Genomic DNA, 16,442 nt, shown 5'->3' on the forward strand with positions numbered 1-16,442 from the left:
CATTCTCATGAACTGGCAGCCTGACAGTCTTTGAGAGCTGTGCAGAGGTTCTACTCTATGGGGTGAAGTAGCACTCTTAGCCGAAAGCCATGCTGCACAAGGATGGCTGGGTGTCTCTGCTTTGTACCCTCCACATTTACATGGCCTGACCCAGTTGAGCTACGGCTAGCTGTAGGGGGAGGGGACGGTCTGGGGGGAAGCTAAAAATACCACATCTCGCATTAAGCAGCTCCATTGCAGAGGGATCCCTAGAATTGCTATCCTTGACTTGCATCAAGTTGTTGGCACGTGGAGGTGTTCAAACTGCCAGAGGGTTTCCTTAGCGTGAACACGACGACGGGAGTATATTTCTGAGACACCCACCACTGTTGTCCTGTCGCCTTCTTCCACTTGCAGCAGCCTCCGGGTGGAGGGTTCAGTCTGTATCTAACGTGAGACACTAGCCTTAAATAGTTGGTGAAGAGGAGACTTGTGACTTCCAAGCTTTCCGTCCTCAGCTGAAATCGGCTGAGCTGTGAGTTTGCTGCTCTGATGCAGAAAGGGTTAACTGTAGCTTCTGCCTTTCAACCATACCATGCCAGCTGTTAGCTCGGAGATCCAATCACAATGATTTTCCACTGTTGTGACATGTGACCTGCTCCACAACCCTAAACTGACGCAGCGCAGCAAAATGTTGGCACTTCCTTCATCTTGGTGTTGCTGCTGCTTGTGGGGTTGGGGAGTGTGAATGTCGGCGACGGCTGTGACAGTAAGACATTAAAGTGGGAGAAACCAGAAAATTGTTGGGTTTTTCCAATTTGTTGAAGCAGTCTTGCCATTTGATAAGTCTGTTACACCATTTGTACAGTAAAACAAGAAGTGTGTTAAATCAAACTGCAAGATGGATGCTTTTTACACAGCCATCCTCATTCTGCTGTTCAAGTCTGTTGGAATTTGCTCAACAAGAAACCCTTTAAAAACTGTCTACATTCAAAGTCAGTCTTTATGAATCGGCAATACAACTCTGCAGGTATATGAGCTGTTCTGCTCTTGTTTCCTATATGTCAGCTCCCTTTTTTTCTTTTTGTGCAACAAATGAACATTTTACATACCTGTGTTGTCCTCTGAATGTCCAAAACCAAGGTTTCACAACCTTGCGTTGACAAAAGGCATTGATAAACATCCTCTGATGTAAAAGATGTGAAGAATTAAGTGACTCGTTTACATGATTGCAAATTTGACCTTTGGCCAGTTGTTACACCAAATAAAGAATTTGGTAATAATGTCATGTTTTTTTTTGTTTTTTTTTTTAAAGAAAATGGAAAAAAAAAAGAAAGTGACACTTTTATTTCCTCTCATTTGGTGAGATGTGTTTCAGTAATGCTTCATCAGTCAGTTTAACAGCTTACAGTTGTTCACAGATCAGTCACACCAACATTAATGTTCCTCACAGCTTCATTTAGATATTCTTATAAAAGCGAGTCATGGTACATGCAGGAAATTTGCCTTTCACGCAAGATTGGACAGTAAATCAAGTGAGGCATTCACTCAAATGTCCAGGTTCAGTTTTGTCACAACAAGATGTTATATCATCATAAGTATGTAACAAGCATTCTGTAGTTGTGTAAAATAGGGCAGTGATGGAAAGAACTAGGTAGAAATGCAGCTTTTCTACATGTCTAAGGTTACTGAACAGTCAGCATCATAACAATGAGGGTCTTAATACTTTACAGTAAAAGTGCAGCTTTGATCAGCTCTAGTGAAATGTTGATAAATATCCACACTTGAAAACAGTTTTAACTATCACTTCTGTTTGTCAGATGAGGTCGCCACCTTATCAAGCTTTGTGTCTGCTACATTTCCTACAAAACAACATATTAATTTGGCTTAAAATTGTCATTTAAAAAGCTGGAGTAGGAAATTTTGTATGGTGCTAATCATGAGTCAAACCACGTTTGGCTGTGATTTTTGTTGCGTGCAGTACGTCATACTTTACCTGTGTTGAATGTGATGTTACTAAGGCTTACCTACTTAGATTGCTCTTGCCAAATGTCACGGGAAAGCACACGTGTGCTGATTCAGACATGACACTGACAAAAATCTTTTGCTGACATCAAATAAAGATTGTATATATTTGAAAGGGACTCATGTCTCTTTATTTGGTGAATAAGAGACTTAAGCTTGGGATTTAATCACAGTCAAGTGTTTGTCACATGACTAATATTGGTTATTCAGAGGTATAACTTTTGTAACAGTCCAGTTTATTAACTAGAAAATAAGAGGATTCTTCCACTGTTTTTGGGTTTAATTTGTTAATAAGCTTAAAAATCAATGTAAGCACAGCCAAAGTGTGCAAAAATGTTGGCATAAAAATAACACTTACGCTATGTCCACACGGCTCAGATGTGAAAATGGTGATGAAGACAAGAAGAAAGGCTTCATCATCCTCATGAAATCCCTGTAGTACATTTGTGCTTCAATGATAGAAAAGTAACACTGAAGTTAGAATCATAGACTGTAAATGAAAGATGGACGGAGCCTCTGGTGGTTAAAAAATTAAGTCTATGCGGTGGTGCTAAAAATTGCAGTTCCTCCCCTCATCCGCTAGGGGTTCCAAAACAGCAAAACCCCAGAGACTCCCATGTTAAAAGGTAGAAATAAATGTGTTTACAGCCTGGTACAAAAAAAACATTTTAACAGGTCAGGTTTACCTTCATGACGACTGTGGTGGGAGTGAATTTTTTTTCTAACCTCTCCGTTTAGAAGTGATTTTATATCAAAATTCGGCATATTTAGGGGCAAGTCCTTTTAAATGACAAGTACCTGATCTCCTGCTATAAGAAGGAGCAATGTAGAACGGCAGCGGTTTTTTAACCGCTTAACAACGTGACTTAGCCTTAGCCCGCTTACGTCCGTTCGCTTGGGACGTTGATCGCTACATGTCAATCATCTAGGACACGTTCACAGCCCCCCTCTCAGCTCCACCTCTTTACCCATTTTTTTTATGACGACATGCGTCGGAAGATGGCGATGGTAGGATCCACCTACCGAGCTTCAATTCAGCTCTGCAGAAACCTACAGGCGATGTCACGGAGGCTCTATCCATCTTTTTACAGTCTGTGATTAGAACAATACATAGCGCATGCACGGACAAAGGCTTACTGGGTGTTGCAGGAAGTACATGTAACAGTCATGTAGCCAATGCTGTTCTCTATATTTGCTAGCTCCTGCTGGTGATGGTACAGTAGTACAATACTCTGTTGTAAAAGGAGTGCATTTTGATGCAAAAGCTGTAAACAAGTTAGGGTTGTCTGGAGCAGCAGCACAACACAGTTGGTTATTGTGTGTTTGGTGAGTCACATTGACATCTTTCAGGTGTGGTTACACAGACAGTAGAAGTTTCAAACCTATCCACCTTGGCACCTGGTTTCAGATTGGTTTCATAAAGACTAATCTCCACTTTGTGTGAATGAAAGGGGGGGATTGCTAAAACATTTTCTTTTAGGTTTTTTGGCAATTTGGTGCCATGTGGACAGCCCCCTTAATCAACATTAAGGTTGCCGCAATTTGTGACAGGCTCGTGTGTTTGTATAATGCCTGATATCATAATGGAAATAATGTATTTTGGTTTGAGTGTTTTAAACGTTTCTATTTCATTTTTAAGTTTGTTTTTTACAAATTCTTCATGGGGTGGATTTTCATGATCACTTTACTACTGATCTAGTTTAAAATCAGTCCAATTTAAAATCCAAATTAGTGACCGTTGGTTTTAAAAAGCCAGACAAGTGTCTCAGATCAACTGGGAAGGGTACAATGGTGCCATTTGGCCCAAACACTACAGACTCCTTTTTTTTTTTTTTTTTTTCCCCTAAATAAATTCAGAAAATTCAAGGCCATCCACTCTGTGATGTCACAGAAGCATAATAGAAAAGGCATTTTTTTAGGGGTAAATATATCTGGCAGTGATTAGCATACAAATGGAAAGATAGGCCATGCTTTCTCAAGGTAGATATTAAACGAAGTGGGTGTAGCAAAAACAGGAGGGGCACCAAAACGTAGTCCTGAGGAACCTCACAAGACACCATAGCTGAAACGGACTCAAAGCCAGCTATACTGACACATGATATTCTATCCACCAAACAAGACCTGAACCAGTCTAACCCTACACCTTGAATCCCTACTAAATTCTGAAGCCGTGACAAAAGGATCTTATGGTCCACTGTGTCGAATGTGGCTTCTAAGTTGACCATAATTCCCAGCATCAAGCGCCAGGCGAATATCATTAACAACCCTCAATAAAGCTGATTCCATGCTATACAGGGATCTTAAACTAGACTGAAAGACCTCGGCAATGTTGGCTAAGAATGACCTTAACTGCGAGTGTACCACTTTCTCCAAGTTTTTTTTTTAAATAAGAGGCATCTTAGAGATGGCTCTAAAGTTAGCCAATATGGTAGGACCAGCACCAGTCACAAGACTGCAGTTAATAATGGCAAGGACCACCTGGGCTATAGTGGGAAAGATGTCCCTAAAGAGATGAGGAGGAATGGCATCAAGAGGAGAGCCAGATGTCTAGGGATGAGAATTAATTAGGTCTTATTGATATATCAAGGCCATTATTAAGTTTTGCCTATTGATTTTTTTTTTCTATAATGATTCCTTTATCAGTGATGAACTTTCCTTCATCCAGAGAAAGCAGGAAGCTATTAAATCGACTACTGGATTGAATTAAGAGAAAGGAATACATATATTGCAGCTGTGCATCAGGTAGACCTCCAGTGAGAACACTATTCCAGTCATGTAAGGAGCACAGAGGAGAGTAGCAATTAGCCTCTATACTCCTCGGCACAAGGATTTAGGGTTGTCCTATTAAGTTACTATTATTGGTCTTTCCAGTAAAGACAGAGCTAGTGCTATTGTCATGTTTCTCAAAGAAATGTAATCTCTGGATTGTCAGATAGACACACATGTCCATCTTTGTTGATTTATAGTCAATGAACTGGCCAGCACCTGTCTGCACCAATAGAGGGATTGATTAGCCCAGTGGCGCACAATTTCGATGCTCTGGGAAATTTGGAACTGAGTGGAGCTGGCTTTTGATTTTAAAGTGGCCTCCAGTAAAGCTTTGTAATATGTAGCATATTCTGTCTTGTTTTCAGTATTGGATGACATAAATTTCCAACAATCTAAATGGAAACTATCTAAATGGAATAAGATGCACTGTTCACTCATGGACTGAACAATACTAAAGGCTACAGTTGATCTTTTTTAGCACTTGCGTATCAGCTTGGATTTCAGATGTATTTGAGTTTGAAATCTTGGCCACGGTTATGAATCTGAGTTTAGTTTATAGACATATAAATATTTACTGCTTAAATATTAAATCTTTATTCGCATCCCCAGCTCAGACATGACTCCAACATTATTTCCAGAGAAGCTAAATGTCCTTTGCTGCCTTAACTGGTGCCTTTTTTTCTGACTTTAAGTTTCCTTGCAGTGTGGCTTAAATTATAGCATTGAACTTGGAAATGTAGGATGCTGAATAAAATAGTTTTAGGCTACTTCTGGATCCTATCTTATTTGCAATAAATTTGCCCTTGATGTTGACAGCTGCTTTGCTTAATCCTCCCATTACATTGTGATGTTGTATGCTTGTCTATTTTTCCAAATTTCTTATCTACCTGCTCATCATGAATGAATCAGCTTCATTGTGTTGGGCTGATTAAAGCTCAATGGCCATCAGCGTCTTGTTAGAGGGCTCTCTCCGTGTAGCGAACCATGGAGCTCCCTCATGCCACAGATTGTCTTAATTAGATTAAACAGAGGGCTTTTCCTGACGTAATCAGTCAATTGGTCCTTGTTCACTACATTTCCCCACCAGTTGCACTACAGGGAAGCTGCTGGCTTTTCTGTTTGGTGTTTTTGTTTTAAGCTACCCTTTCCCTCAATGTCACACATGTTTGAGTTGGCATGGTCCTGAGAATCTCAGTATGTAATGCTTAAATGTCAAAGCTTTACTCAATGCAAGGTTATAGTATTATATAGCAGCTACCTTTCAGCATGTGTGTTTTAAACTTAACATATGGAGATTTTGTAGTAAGGTAGGCAGTGAAAGGTATAATGTGACCTCAGAGTGTGAGTAAAAACATATAGATTTTCAAAAAGAAAACATCTGGCCTCCTGTTCTGCTCAGTTATCTGTCAACAGTGGAAAATGTTGACATGTTTGGTTTTAAAGTGTGACAGGTCCGGTGTGGTACTTGGTTCATGTTTCTACAAGGTAGGAGGACTCAGACATCTCCTCATGTCCAAATGGGAGATTACTTTGTATATTTGCATCTTGTTTACACAGTTAAGTTTGACAGAACACTTTTATTTTGTGATTAACAATTAATTGTGTAGTAAGTTGGGAAGGTGGAGACTAACAAAAACACTGCGATCAGTGATAAAGCTTTACAGCAATTACATAGGATGTAAACCATTACATCCTCCATTACATCCTATGTAATCGCTTTGGAAATACTCGAGCAATTCAACTGCATTTTGACAGCTATTATAATCTTACTTGGGTCTACTGCCAAGTAGTTTTAGCTGTTTTCAGTATCTTTATTTCCTTCGTCTCTGTATGACTTATTTCTTTTACACACACACAAAAAATACAATTTTGAATCCAACAGAGATGAGATACAGGAAGATGTTGCTGCCATCATAAAGCTGAAAGAAGTGCAATGTTTGTATATCCAGTAGATAAACACTGCAGAGAGGAAATGACTACCTTTAAAAATCTGCAGGGAAAAGCCATTGAAGCCCAGAACAGTGATTACTTGATTCTAATACTGCACTCTGCAGACATCCTTGGACTGTAACACAGACTCCAAATTAATAGACAAGAACATCCCAAAGACAAAAGTGATGATTAAATTAAAACTCAAGTAGAGCCATTCAGAATCTCTCGACTCTTACTGCCGACAGTTCTCTAATTTAGCATTTTCTCAGCAGCATGTTGGTTTTGTCTGAGGATTTCCAGTTAGCCTTTATACAGATTTCACATTTAGTCATTTTTCATGACATGTAACCATGTATTCTTTTTTTCAACATGTTATATTAAAAGTTAAACTTCTAGGTTATTGTAATATAGACCATAAACACCCTGCACTTTAAGGAACTAATACAGTTTATCAAAATGGAAAGAAACTATATTAACTCTTAAATATAAGGCAGAAGAATTTAGTCTATGCAGGCAGGCCACTTTAGTCTAGCTTTTTGTACATGCAGAACATGATTTAACATAGTTCTTCTCAGATAAGCAACACTTTCACTGACATAGGCCTGTCTGGATTGCAACGTATGTTACTCTAAAACCTGTATATAACATTCAGCATTAATTGTGCCTTCACAGATGTGCAAGTTACCCATGCCATGTGCCCTAATGCACCTCCTATACCATTGCAGATGTTGGCTTTTGCACTGTGCGCTGATAATAAGCCAGATGGTCTCTCTCTGCTCTTTAGCCTGGAGGCTGAAGTGTCCACAATTTCCAAAAAGAACTTAATATTTTCCATCAGACCGGAGGACATTTTTCCACTTCACCTCAGTCAGTCTTGAATTGGTTGAAGCACACAAAGAGTGGCAGTGTTTGTGGGTCTTACTTCTATTCTGGTTGTTTTAAAATAGATTTTATCTCTTGGTGAAAAGTCTGCTTTTGTAGATTAAGCAACAGACTCTCTAGTTCTACTGAGTGGTCACCTCTATAATAAGCATCTTTTGCTTTTGAGTCAACAAAGGCTGGGGCCTTCTGTGTTTGTTTTCAGTTTTGCCCCATTAAAAATGTGCTTTTCTTTAAGTCCTTTCAATCTACTTTAAGTATTAAGGTCTCAATAAAAATAAAATAACCAAATAGTTTGCAATTTTACCATGACAACTTAGTTTAGATATTTGCTGGCACTTTCTCTCCCATCTTTATTTATGCATCAGAATCCTGTTTTGGTCTGTACTGTGTATTAATTTGATGTGTTATTTGTGAGATATTCCACTATTCCTACTACATACTTTGCCCAAACTTCAACATGAGTATCAAGTACTTTTTATTTAATTAATTTATTGATGTCACTTTTGCCTTATTTTTTGTGTGTCTGCTCTTCTTTTTCAGATCTGCATGGTGATCTCCGGCCGTGTGGGTGATCCTTAAATCACCATGAACGACTAGGAACTCAGCTCTCCAAGGGAAATGGCTTGTTTTGTAATATCCCTACCCAACCACCTGGTCTATGTCGCCAGCTGCCTGTGAAGAGGCCTGTCAGCTGTTTATGGGAACCATCACTTTGTTTGCACTCTTGAGGATTTAAGCTTTTTTTTTTTTTTTCCCAGGACAACACTTTTCTGTTTTAGCCCCACTGTCGAGTCAAAGCAGCAGCGCTTTGCAAAAGACTGGTGAGGCAACAAGACAATGGCGAACAACTCGTACAGTGGGGTGAAGAACTCCATGGTGGAGGCCAACCATGATGGGGAGTTTGGCTGTACACTTAAAGAACTGCGGTCCTTAATGGAACTGAGAGGCGCTGAAGCGATAAGCAAAATTGGGGAATCTTATGGGGATACTCAAGGACTTTGCAACCGGCTAAAAACATCACCTATAGATGGTATAGTAGCACTCTCACAAAAATCAGCATAATTTTAAACACGTTTTAACAACAGTGCCGATACTGATTGCTGTTGGAGCTATAACGTGGTGCACATAGTTTTGGAGGTGTGTCATTGGCCATGCTTTCCAAATTATGCATACCTTGACATCACTTCCTTGGAAACTCTCATATGCCAGACAGGTGGCCAGGCAGGCTGGCTCTGACCTGGGCCAGTCCTGGTCTATTTCAAGGCCTGTGGATATGTCCCTCACACCCTCCCTCTCTGCTCTCCTCTTTCACCTCTGTGTCTGTGTGTGCGTGTCACTGTGTGTAGGCTTCAGACAGACCAGCTGTTTTCCTGGGCACAGCACCAGTCTGCAGACAGGTCATTGTCCCTGGTATGGTGGACAAAACAGGAGGTTGTTTGGCTTAGTGGCAATAACTTGAACAAGTTAGCATTAAGTGCAAGTTCCTTTTTTGTGCAGTCAGTGTTACGGTTTTGATACATAAATTACAATAAAAGTTGGGTTTTTTTTGTTTTGTTTTTTGTAGAAATATAAGGTAGTCATGGAACAATCCAGCTGAAGCATTTTTGTCAGCACCTGTATGTATGTTTTTTTTTTATTTTGTCTTTTACCTCCATTTGAGTTTGTCTCTTTATAGACAGTCTGCTTAATCGCCAGTATGACCTTGACTGAACTCTTATGAGAGGGGATTTTCAGTTTGATCCCAGATTAAAACGGCACCACATATTCACTGTAATAGCAATAGTTCTCTGAATGCAGTGTCTTAAAACAAGAAAAAAAAAATCCTGGGCTTCATCAGACAGACAGTAATGTGATAAATGCCATGCTTTACTGCAGTGGAAAATCACTCCTTCTAACTACACTTATTCTCTCACATCAGAATTCTTGACCTTTTTGTTTCTTGACTGTATAAGTGGTACACAATGAGTTGTTTAGCTGTTTATAGCCGCTTGTAGGACTCTGAACTGGGGAAGTTGTAGAGTTGGAATTTGGTTGAGTTGCCTAAACATGCATGTGACTGTATCAAGTTGGTAAATGTAGAGTCCTGTCATATTTGTAGCATGAGTGACAGTGGTTGTTTCATAACTGTGTTTGCCCTCCCCTGCTTAGTTTACACAAGTATACACCGCAAAACCATGTGGATAATTCACAATAATAAATTTTAAAGTGCACCATAGAGACAGTTATACAATTTAGCTGTTTTTGGTAAATTACCAGTGTATAATGTGTACTTATAAAAAGTTTTGTTTCTGAAATTTTCAGATTTATGTATAGATTTTTTGTCAGAATAAGAATAAATTATTTCAAGATTCAAATTGATACAGATATTATAATTCATTGATTAACTACCCTGGAAATCACAGTCAGCTTTATCCACTTGCAGATATTGTACTCTTTACTTATGCAATTATTTGCAGCTGCACTGCCATGATAAGCTTGACTAGGTCCAAATCATGTTTCCTCTCACAGCAGGTGCTGTTCCATTTGGCATGCAGCCACTGAGTTTTGACACTTAGACTTTCAATCAGCTCTTTTGTTATTGGCTTGGGAAATTAAGCCATCATTTAAGATTACAGGAGCCTGACAATTGAAAAGGGATTTCAAATTAGTTGGTCAGTCATTTCTCAAAGCTCTTAAGCCAATCCTTTGCTAATCCCGCAGATTTTAAAGTTCATTTTCTCATCCGAAGTACGGCTGTTCCATTTGGGCTTTATATAAATATATTGCTGCACATTAACTAATTTGAAAAATGTAAAAGTGTGATCTGTTTTCCATTTGGCTGAATATCAGTTATCACAGGGCCAGTTGATGACTAAAAGCTCATATTCAGCTAAATTTAACTGTAAGTCAACTTGATTATCATAATTAACATACCAATACTTTGAGTTTAAATTAAATTAATCTCACTACGTTATTAATTGTGACTTTGAGAACTGCTGTCTTTTTTAAAACTTAACATCTATCTATTTGACAAATGTCCATTAAACAGTCACAGTTATGCAGGGATCTTGCAAAAAGCAGAATTAATGATCAAGATCAGAACTGCATACTCATTATTTGAATAATTTTTCTTTTCAAGAACATTCCTATAAACTCCATTTTCCTTGAACTAAGCATCACACTGTGAGGTAGAAAGAGGGCTTACCAGTACATGTAGTACTTGTATGTATGTACTTGTAAGATTTTACTTCCTCTCTATGCATACCTACTAAGTTTTTCCCATTAGTCAGTTTTACTTGTTGTTGCTGTCATTGATGTTGCAGTACAATTTGTACCCAAATGGAACTTTTTGTGTAGCTGGATGTATTGAGTGGGCAGATCCAGTGTTACTGAAAGCATTCTTCCATTTCTGATTTTCATTACCAGTTTAAAGTGTTCAGATCAAAACTGTTTCCTTGGATCTGCCCCTCTAGTCACCACACCCTCCATTCACTAGTGTTGAAATGATAGTTTACTCAATTGTAATTGTTGGAGCCAACACAATTTATCAGTTTAAAATGATCTGTTCATGACATTTGCCAGTGATCGGATGTAACATAATGACCAGAACCTGCCTCTGTTGGTTGTTCACGTGGAAGGGGAAAGCATATTGGTCCTCTAGGAGTAATGTCTGGCTTGAAAACTCCTGATTTGGGAGCACAATTGGTTTTTTGTTTACTCATATTAAGTTATCACAGTTGGACAGCAGAGCTGTGGTTTGGACTTTTGATGTTTTTTTGATATTGTAGAGCCTTACCCTGTGAATCTGATAACAAAACTTAATTTGTGTTAGCTATGCCACTTTCTGTAATTGGTGATTGATCAGATGCTCTACCGTGGGGATATTTGACATATCTGTAGACAGTCTGTGCTGCTTCTTTAGAACAGTGAAGTATCATCTTAGTCTTTTGACTTATCAGTTTTCATGAGTAGGTGGATGGATCTTGTTTTCAGATGTAAAAGGACATATTTGTGTACAGTTTATTACATTTCATGTTAAATGGAGCAATAGCTGCCATATTTCAATAAGATAATCCTTGTTTATTAGCTTGAAATGTCTTTATGTGCAACAGTAACTTTAATGCTCTGTTCACTTGCTCATGAAATTGATTGAAATATTTTGTCTTCTTTTTGTTAATTTAGCTAGTTTTTCAGATTAATATTTCTTGCGTTTTGAATCTAGAAAGCTTATTGAGGGAAGGATACATTTTAGCAGCTTTTCTCTGTTTAGTTTTTAGATTCATTTATAGATAAGACACTAACTTGTTTGTCTGAAGGATAAATATAAGTGGAACGAACGTGTCTGTAGTGCTGTCAGTGCAGGAATGTTCCAGTTTAACTCAAATTAAATGCTTTATTTGTGGCGTTTTCCCACTAGCACAAGCCCAGCCCGGCACTACTTCTCCTAGATTGTAGGTGTTTCCATCAGGATATTCCCGGGCCAAGTAGACACATTTTTACCACCCTCTCCGATTGGTTCTTCCTGTTTGGAGTCATGCTGAAAATGGGACATAAAGAGTTTGCAGGCCACTATTGGCCAGAATTTGACCTAACAGGATGAGTTAAGAGAGCGACTACCAATAACAAGTCTGGGTCGTATCAGCTGACAGCAGCATGTTCATTGAATATTTTTCTGATTATAAGCTATTGACCAAGCAAGAGGTAAAGCATGATCTCGACGTCTTATACAATGCCGTATGTCCACGGCAGCGACCCCCACCCACACTGTGGACATCTCAGTTGTAATGTGATTTTAACCAGGTAGTGTCAGCTGAAGTGATGCAAGATTTAATAGATGCTCGTGGAAAAGGGCCATAAAGTCTTTCTGTTAGACAGTGTGGGACATTTCTGTTCAGCATTTTGTACGATTGTTAATTGTATGCAAAACATGGATTATTTGATCATTTAGTTGTTTTTGGACTTGAGTGAAGCATGTTTCCTGTAACATGGTAGCACTCTTTCCTGTACACATTACTGTGTGGTCCAACTTCATTTAATTAATGCTGACCCAGAGTGATGGTTTACCTTGACCCCTCCATGTTGACTGAAATGACTGTCTTTTGATGGGTCAGCTGGGGACAAATGTCCAAATTATATGGTTAATGATTACCTGCCTGGTCCTAGTGCAAAAAAAAATTATGCGAGGGGCCAAGGCCAACCTATTTTCTGTTTGTGTATCCAGAGGAGAGATCGCCCCTTGATTGTCCTCTGTCACTTGTATTTAATGCTCTAAACACAAATAGAAAATGTGGTGTGGAAATTGAATGGTAGTATTAACTGTCAGCACGTTTTCATTAGAGGCAAACAGAATTAAAGGAGATGGTGAGAGATGACCGGGAAGCTGCAACAGACAGCAATGGGCGCAGCTTTTATGCACTTTTTTTGGTCTTATTTGCTGCTGGTGAGACATCAGTCTTCTCACCTGCTTTGGAAAAGTATGTTGGTAATAAGTTGTAATGCTAATTAAACATGATGCAGGATTAGTTTTCGTGTGATTGGAGTGAGCAGTGGAGTTAGAAAGCTGAAAAAGGGCAAAAGCAAGAATGGAAAATTTGCTTAAGTTGCATCTGTTGTTAATTGCTTGAATAGGTACTTTGTAATTTAAGAAAATACTTGAACTGCTGTTTTGGAGTAAACGGTAAACCCACTGTAGTAATAAATGCATTTTATTTTAGATATGTGTTGTATAAATAAGGAAAAATCAAAGGACATGATTGTAGTTACCTGCAGATAAACACATTATCTTACTAAGCTAACAAACTTAAATACATGTTTAACTCATATTTATAAACTTTCTTCTTTAACTTTTGTTCACAAAGGCGAAAGGCTTGACTTGACTGAATATCCACGCTAAACAATATTATTTTTTGAGCTCTGAAAACCCTCGTAAATTTAGACTTCAGGTGCGGATTGATTGCTCCTGCTCCAGCCTAGATAATAACGTCATACCATACTAATGCACAGATAAAACAGAGTTATTTTCCATGATATTTACAGATGATGCTGCTGTGAAATATTATTGTGATATTTGGCCAAAATGTGTAAGCAAGCAGTCATTTCTGGCCTTTTCAAAGTTCAACATTAAAAATGGTGATGATGATTTTCTGCTTTTTGCTTCCCAACTTGACTCCTCTGATAGTTTTCAGCCATCATATTTGGGGTGTGTGTGTGTGTGTGTGTGTGTGTGTGTGTGTGTGTGTGTGTGTGTGTGTGTGTGTGTGTGTGTGTGTGTGTGTGTGTGTGTGTGTGTGTGTGTGTGTGTGTGTGTGTGTGTGTGTGTGTGTGTGTGTGTGTGTGTGTGTGTGTGATAGGTTTAATAGCAATTTGTTTTTTATATTTGTTTTGCACAGGCACCATCAGTGGTCTATTTTGGCAACATTTCTGTGGTGTCATCAGATTTTTATCCACATTTTGTGTCATGGTTTTCCAGGTTCCTCTTATCTGTGTGTGTGTGTGTGTGTGTGTCTCTGTCTATCCATCAGTCAGATCATTTTCTCTACTAGGACACTGCTGGACCTCTGCAGCTTCCTTTCATCTGTCTATATCTCTGCTCTGTTTATTTGTCCCAGTCCTTTGCACAATCACCCCTGACCACAGCCCACCCCCCTCTTCTGTCTGTCAGTAGCTGTTTCACAGTCACTTATCCCTGGATCCCCTCATCCGTCCCACTCTCGCAGACATACACAGACCTCCATCCAGTCTGCATGGTGACCCACTCGGAGTCCGCATGGGAAGAACTGAAAAACCGTCATGCATCATCAAATGTGCGAATGCTCTTTTTGAATAAATGACTTTGCTTTTGAATGGGTTGCCACAGAATGCACTGTGTACATGGATGAATGGGTGTCCGGCCAACCAGATGTGTAATGTGTCAGAGACAACACTCCAACTGGCCAGCAGTGAGTCTAAATCTGATTCAACCTTTAGTCACTTGGTCATTGTATTAGGGGGGGGGGGAGCAGTTTGTGGGATTAGATCTGACCCCTGCGCTCACATTCTCTGGCCTAGCTGAAAGAGGTGAAAATGTTTGACAAGCCCACCAAAAGCAGGTCATTGTTATCCAGCATTGTCTCCTCCACAGTGTCCAGTCAGAAATGCTGATTCCTTTTGGAAATGATGCTGAGGCCCAGAGCTGAGAGTACAGTTCACTGACTCTTACTTTCATGACACAAGCTTGTTTTGTGACCTAAATGTGTGCAGTACCTCACCCATCTGTGCTCAGATTATGTGGCTCATAATCAAGGCTTTCTATTTGATATTTAACTGAACAGATAGCAGAAGTAAAAAGCAAAAATCATGAGAATTAAACACTGTTTTTCTGTCCTTCCCTTCTAGGTCTAAGTGGACAGCCTGCTGACATTGAGAAGCGAAAAACAGCATACGGGCAAAATTTAATACCACCAAAAAAGCCCAAAACTTTCTTACAATTAGTGTGGGAGGCGCTACAGGATGTCACACTAATTATCCTAGAAGTGGCAGCCATAGTTTCACTAGGCCTTTCTTTTTATAAACCACCAGATGCCGAACGAGAACGTAAGCAGCAACATTTTTTTTTTTATGCTCAAATGTTTATTTTTATTGACTCATATTACCATTAATGGGTGTGAACATGTTTAAGTGCAATCTGTCTACTTATGTTTACTTATTCAATAGGAAATAACTTTTGTGACATTTAATGAGTTTTTTGCCGAGTAAAAGTTGCTCCTGTCGTCCTGCAGACTGTGGAAAAGCTGCTGGTGGTGTGGAGGATGAAAACGAGTCTGAGGCAGGATGGATTGAAGGTGCCGCCATTCTTCTGTCAGTTATCTGTGTTGTGCTTGTGACAGCATTTAATGACTGGAGTAAAGAGAAGCAGTTTAGGGGCCTCCAGAGTCGGATCGAGCAGGAACAGAAATTTACTGTTGTCCGAGGAGGACAAGTTATCCAAATTCCAGTGGCTGAGATTGTGGTCGGCGATATTGCACAAATAAAATATGGTAAGTGAAATACTTACTTATGTAGCTATAATGATTCAGTTAAATGTTTAACGGATGAATAGTTTTAACAATATGTGTGGAATATGAATAATTTAAGACCTAAGTTGTGTGTTTTAGGTGATCTCTTACCTGCTGATGGAGTTCTCATCCAAGGCAACGATCTGAAGATCGATGAGAGCTCACTCACAGGGGAGTCGGACCATGTTAAGAAAACACAAGAAAAAGATCCAATGCTGTTATCAGGTACTGTTGAGCCACAGGTTGATATCCTTTCAGCTCTTCTTTGCTGCTCAGTAACAGAAGACACATCTGCAAAAGCGACTCAGTTTGCAACTTAAAAAACACACATCAGTCATTAAAGACGGTCTTTGTTCAGTTATTTTCTATACCATGTACTCCAAATCAGCATCGCAGGGAAGCTGGAGTCAATCCAGCCATTAGCAGGCGAGAGACAGGGAGCATTTAGTGATCAACCCAACATGCTTGTCTTTAGACGGTGGGAGGAAGGCAGAGTAGTCAGACAGAACCAATGCACACATTGGAAAACATGCAAAGTCCACACAGAAACATCTCGGTTTGAACCAGCAACCTTCTTGCTGTGATGCTGCGTTGCTGACCACCGCTGGGAAGCCCAATCGTCTTCATGTTCAGTCTTACCATCCACACATGACCCTCTGTAAATGTCATTGAAATCCATTCCTGCTTCAAACTTAATCGCAGGTACATAACTAAATCCATTCTAGTGACAGAAGCAGCACTGCTCATGAAGTCATTTAATAGTTTATATGTATATATATATAAAAATTTCGGGCTGTGACGATATACTTTTGTCCCGATTCGATTCCGATTTTTTTGGGTGCC

At 39.3% G+C, this 16,442-nt stretch overlaps 1 protein-coding gene across 3 annotated transcripts in view; it reads left to right on the forward strand.

Moving 5' to 3' along the window:
- Positions 1–16,442, forward strand: part of atp2b1a (ATPase plasma membrane Ca2+ transporting 1a) — a 38,237-nt gene that overhangs the window by 5,133 nt on the left and 16,662 nt on the right. For all 3 annotated transcript variants that reach the window (XM_079262997.1, XM_079262998.1, XM_079262999.1), the window contains exons 2-5: positions 8,128–8,617; positions 14,941–15,138; positions 15,324–15,581; positions 15,699–15,824. In XM_079262997.1, coding sequence (XP_079119123.1) covers positions 8,425–8,617; positions 14,941–15,138; positions 15,324–15,581; positions 15,699–15,824 — 775 coding nt within the window. In that variant the 5' untranslated portion in view covers positions 8,128–8,424. The remainder of the gene's footprint in view (positions 1–8,127; positions 8,618–14,940; positions 15,139–15,323; positions 15,582–15,698; positions 15,825–16,442) is intronic.

Source organism: Telmatherina bonti (genome assembly GCF_933228915.1).
Source record: "Telmatherina bonti genome assembly, chromosome: 23".
In the NCBI taxonomy this organism is placed as follows: Eukaryota; Metazoa; Chordata; class Actinopteri; order Atheriniformes; family Telmatherinidae; genus Telmatherina; species Telmatherina bonti.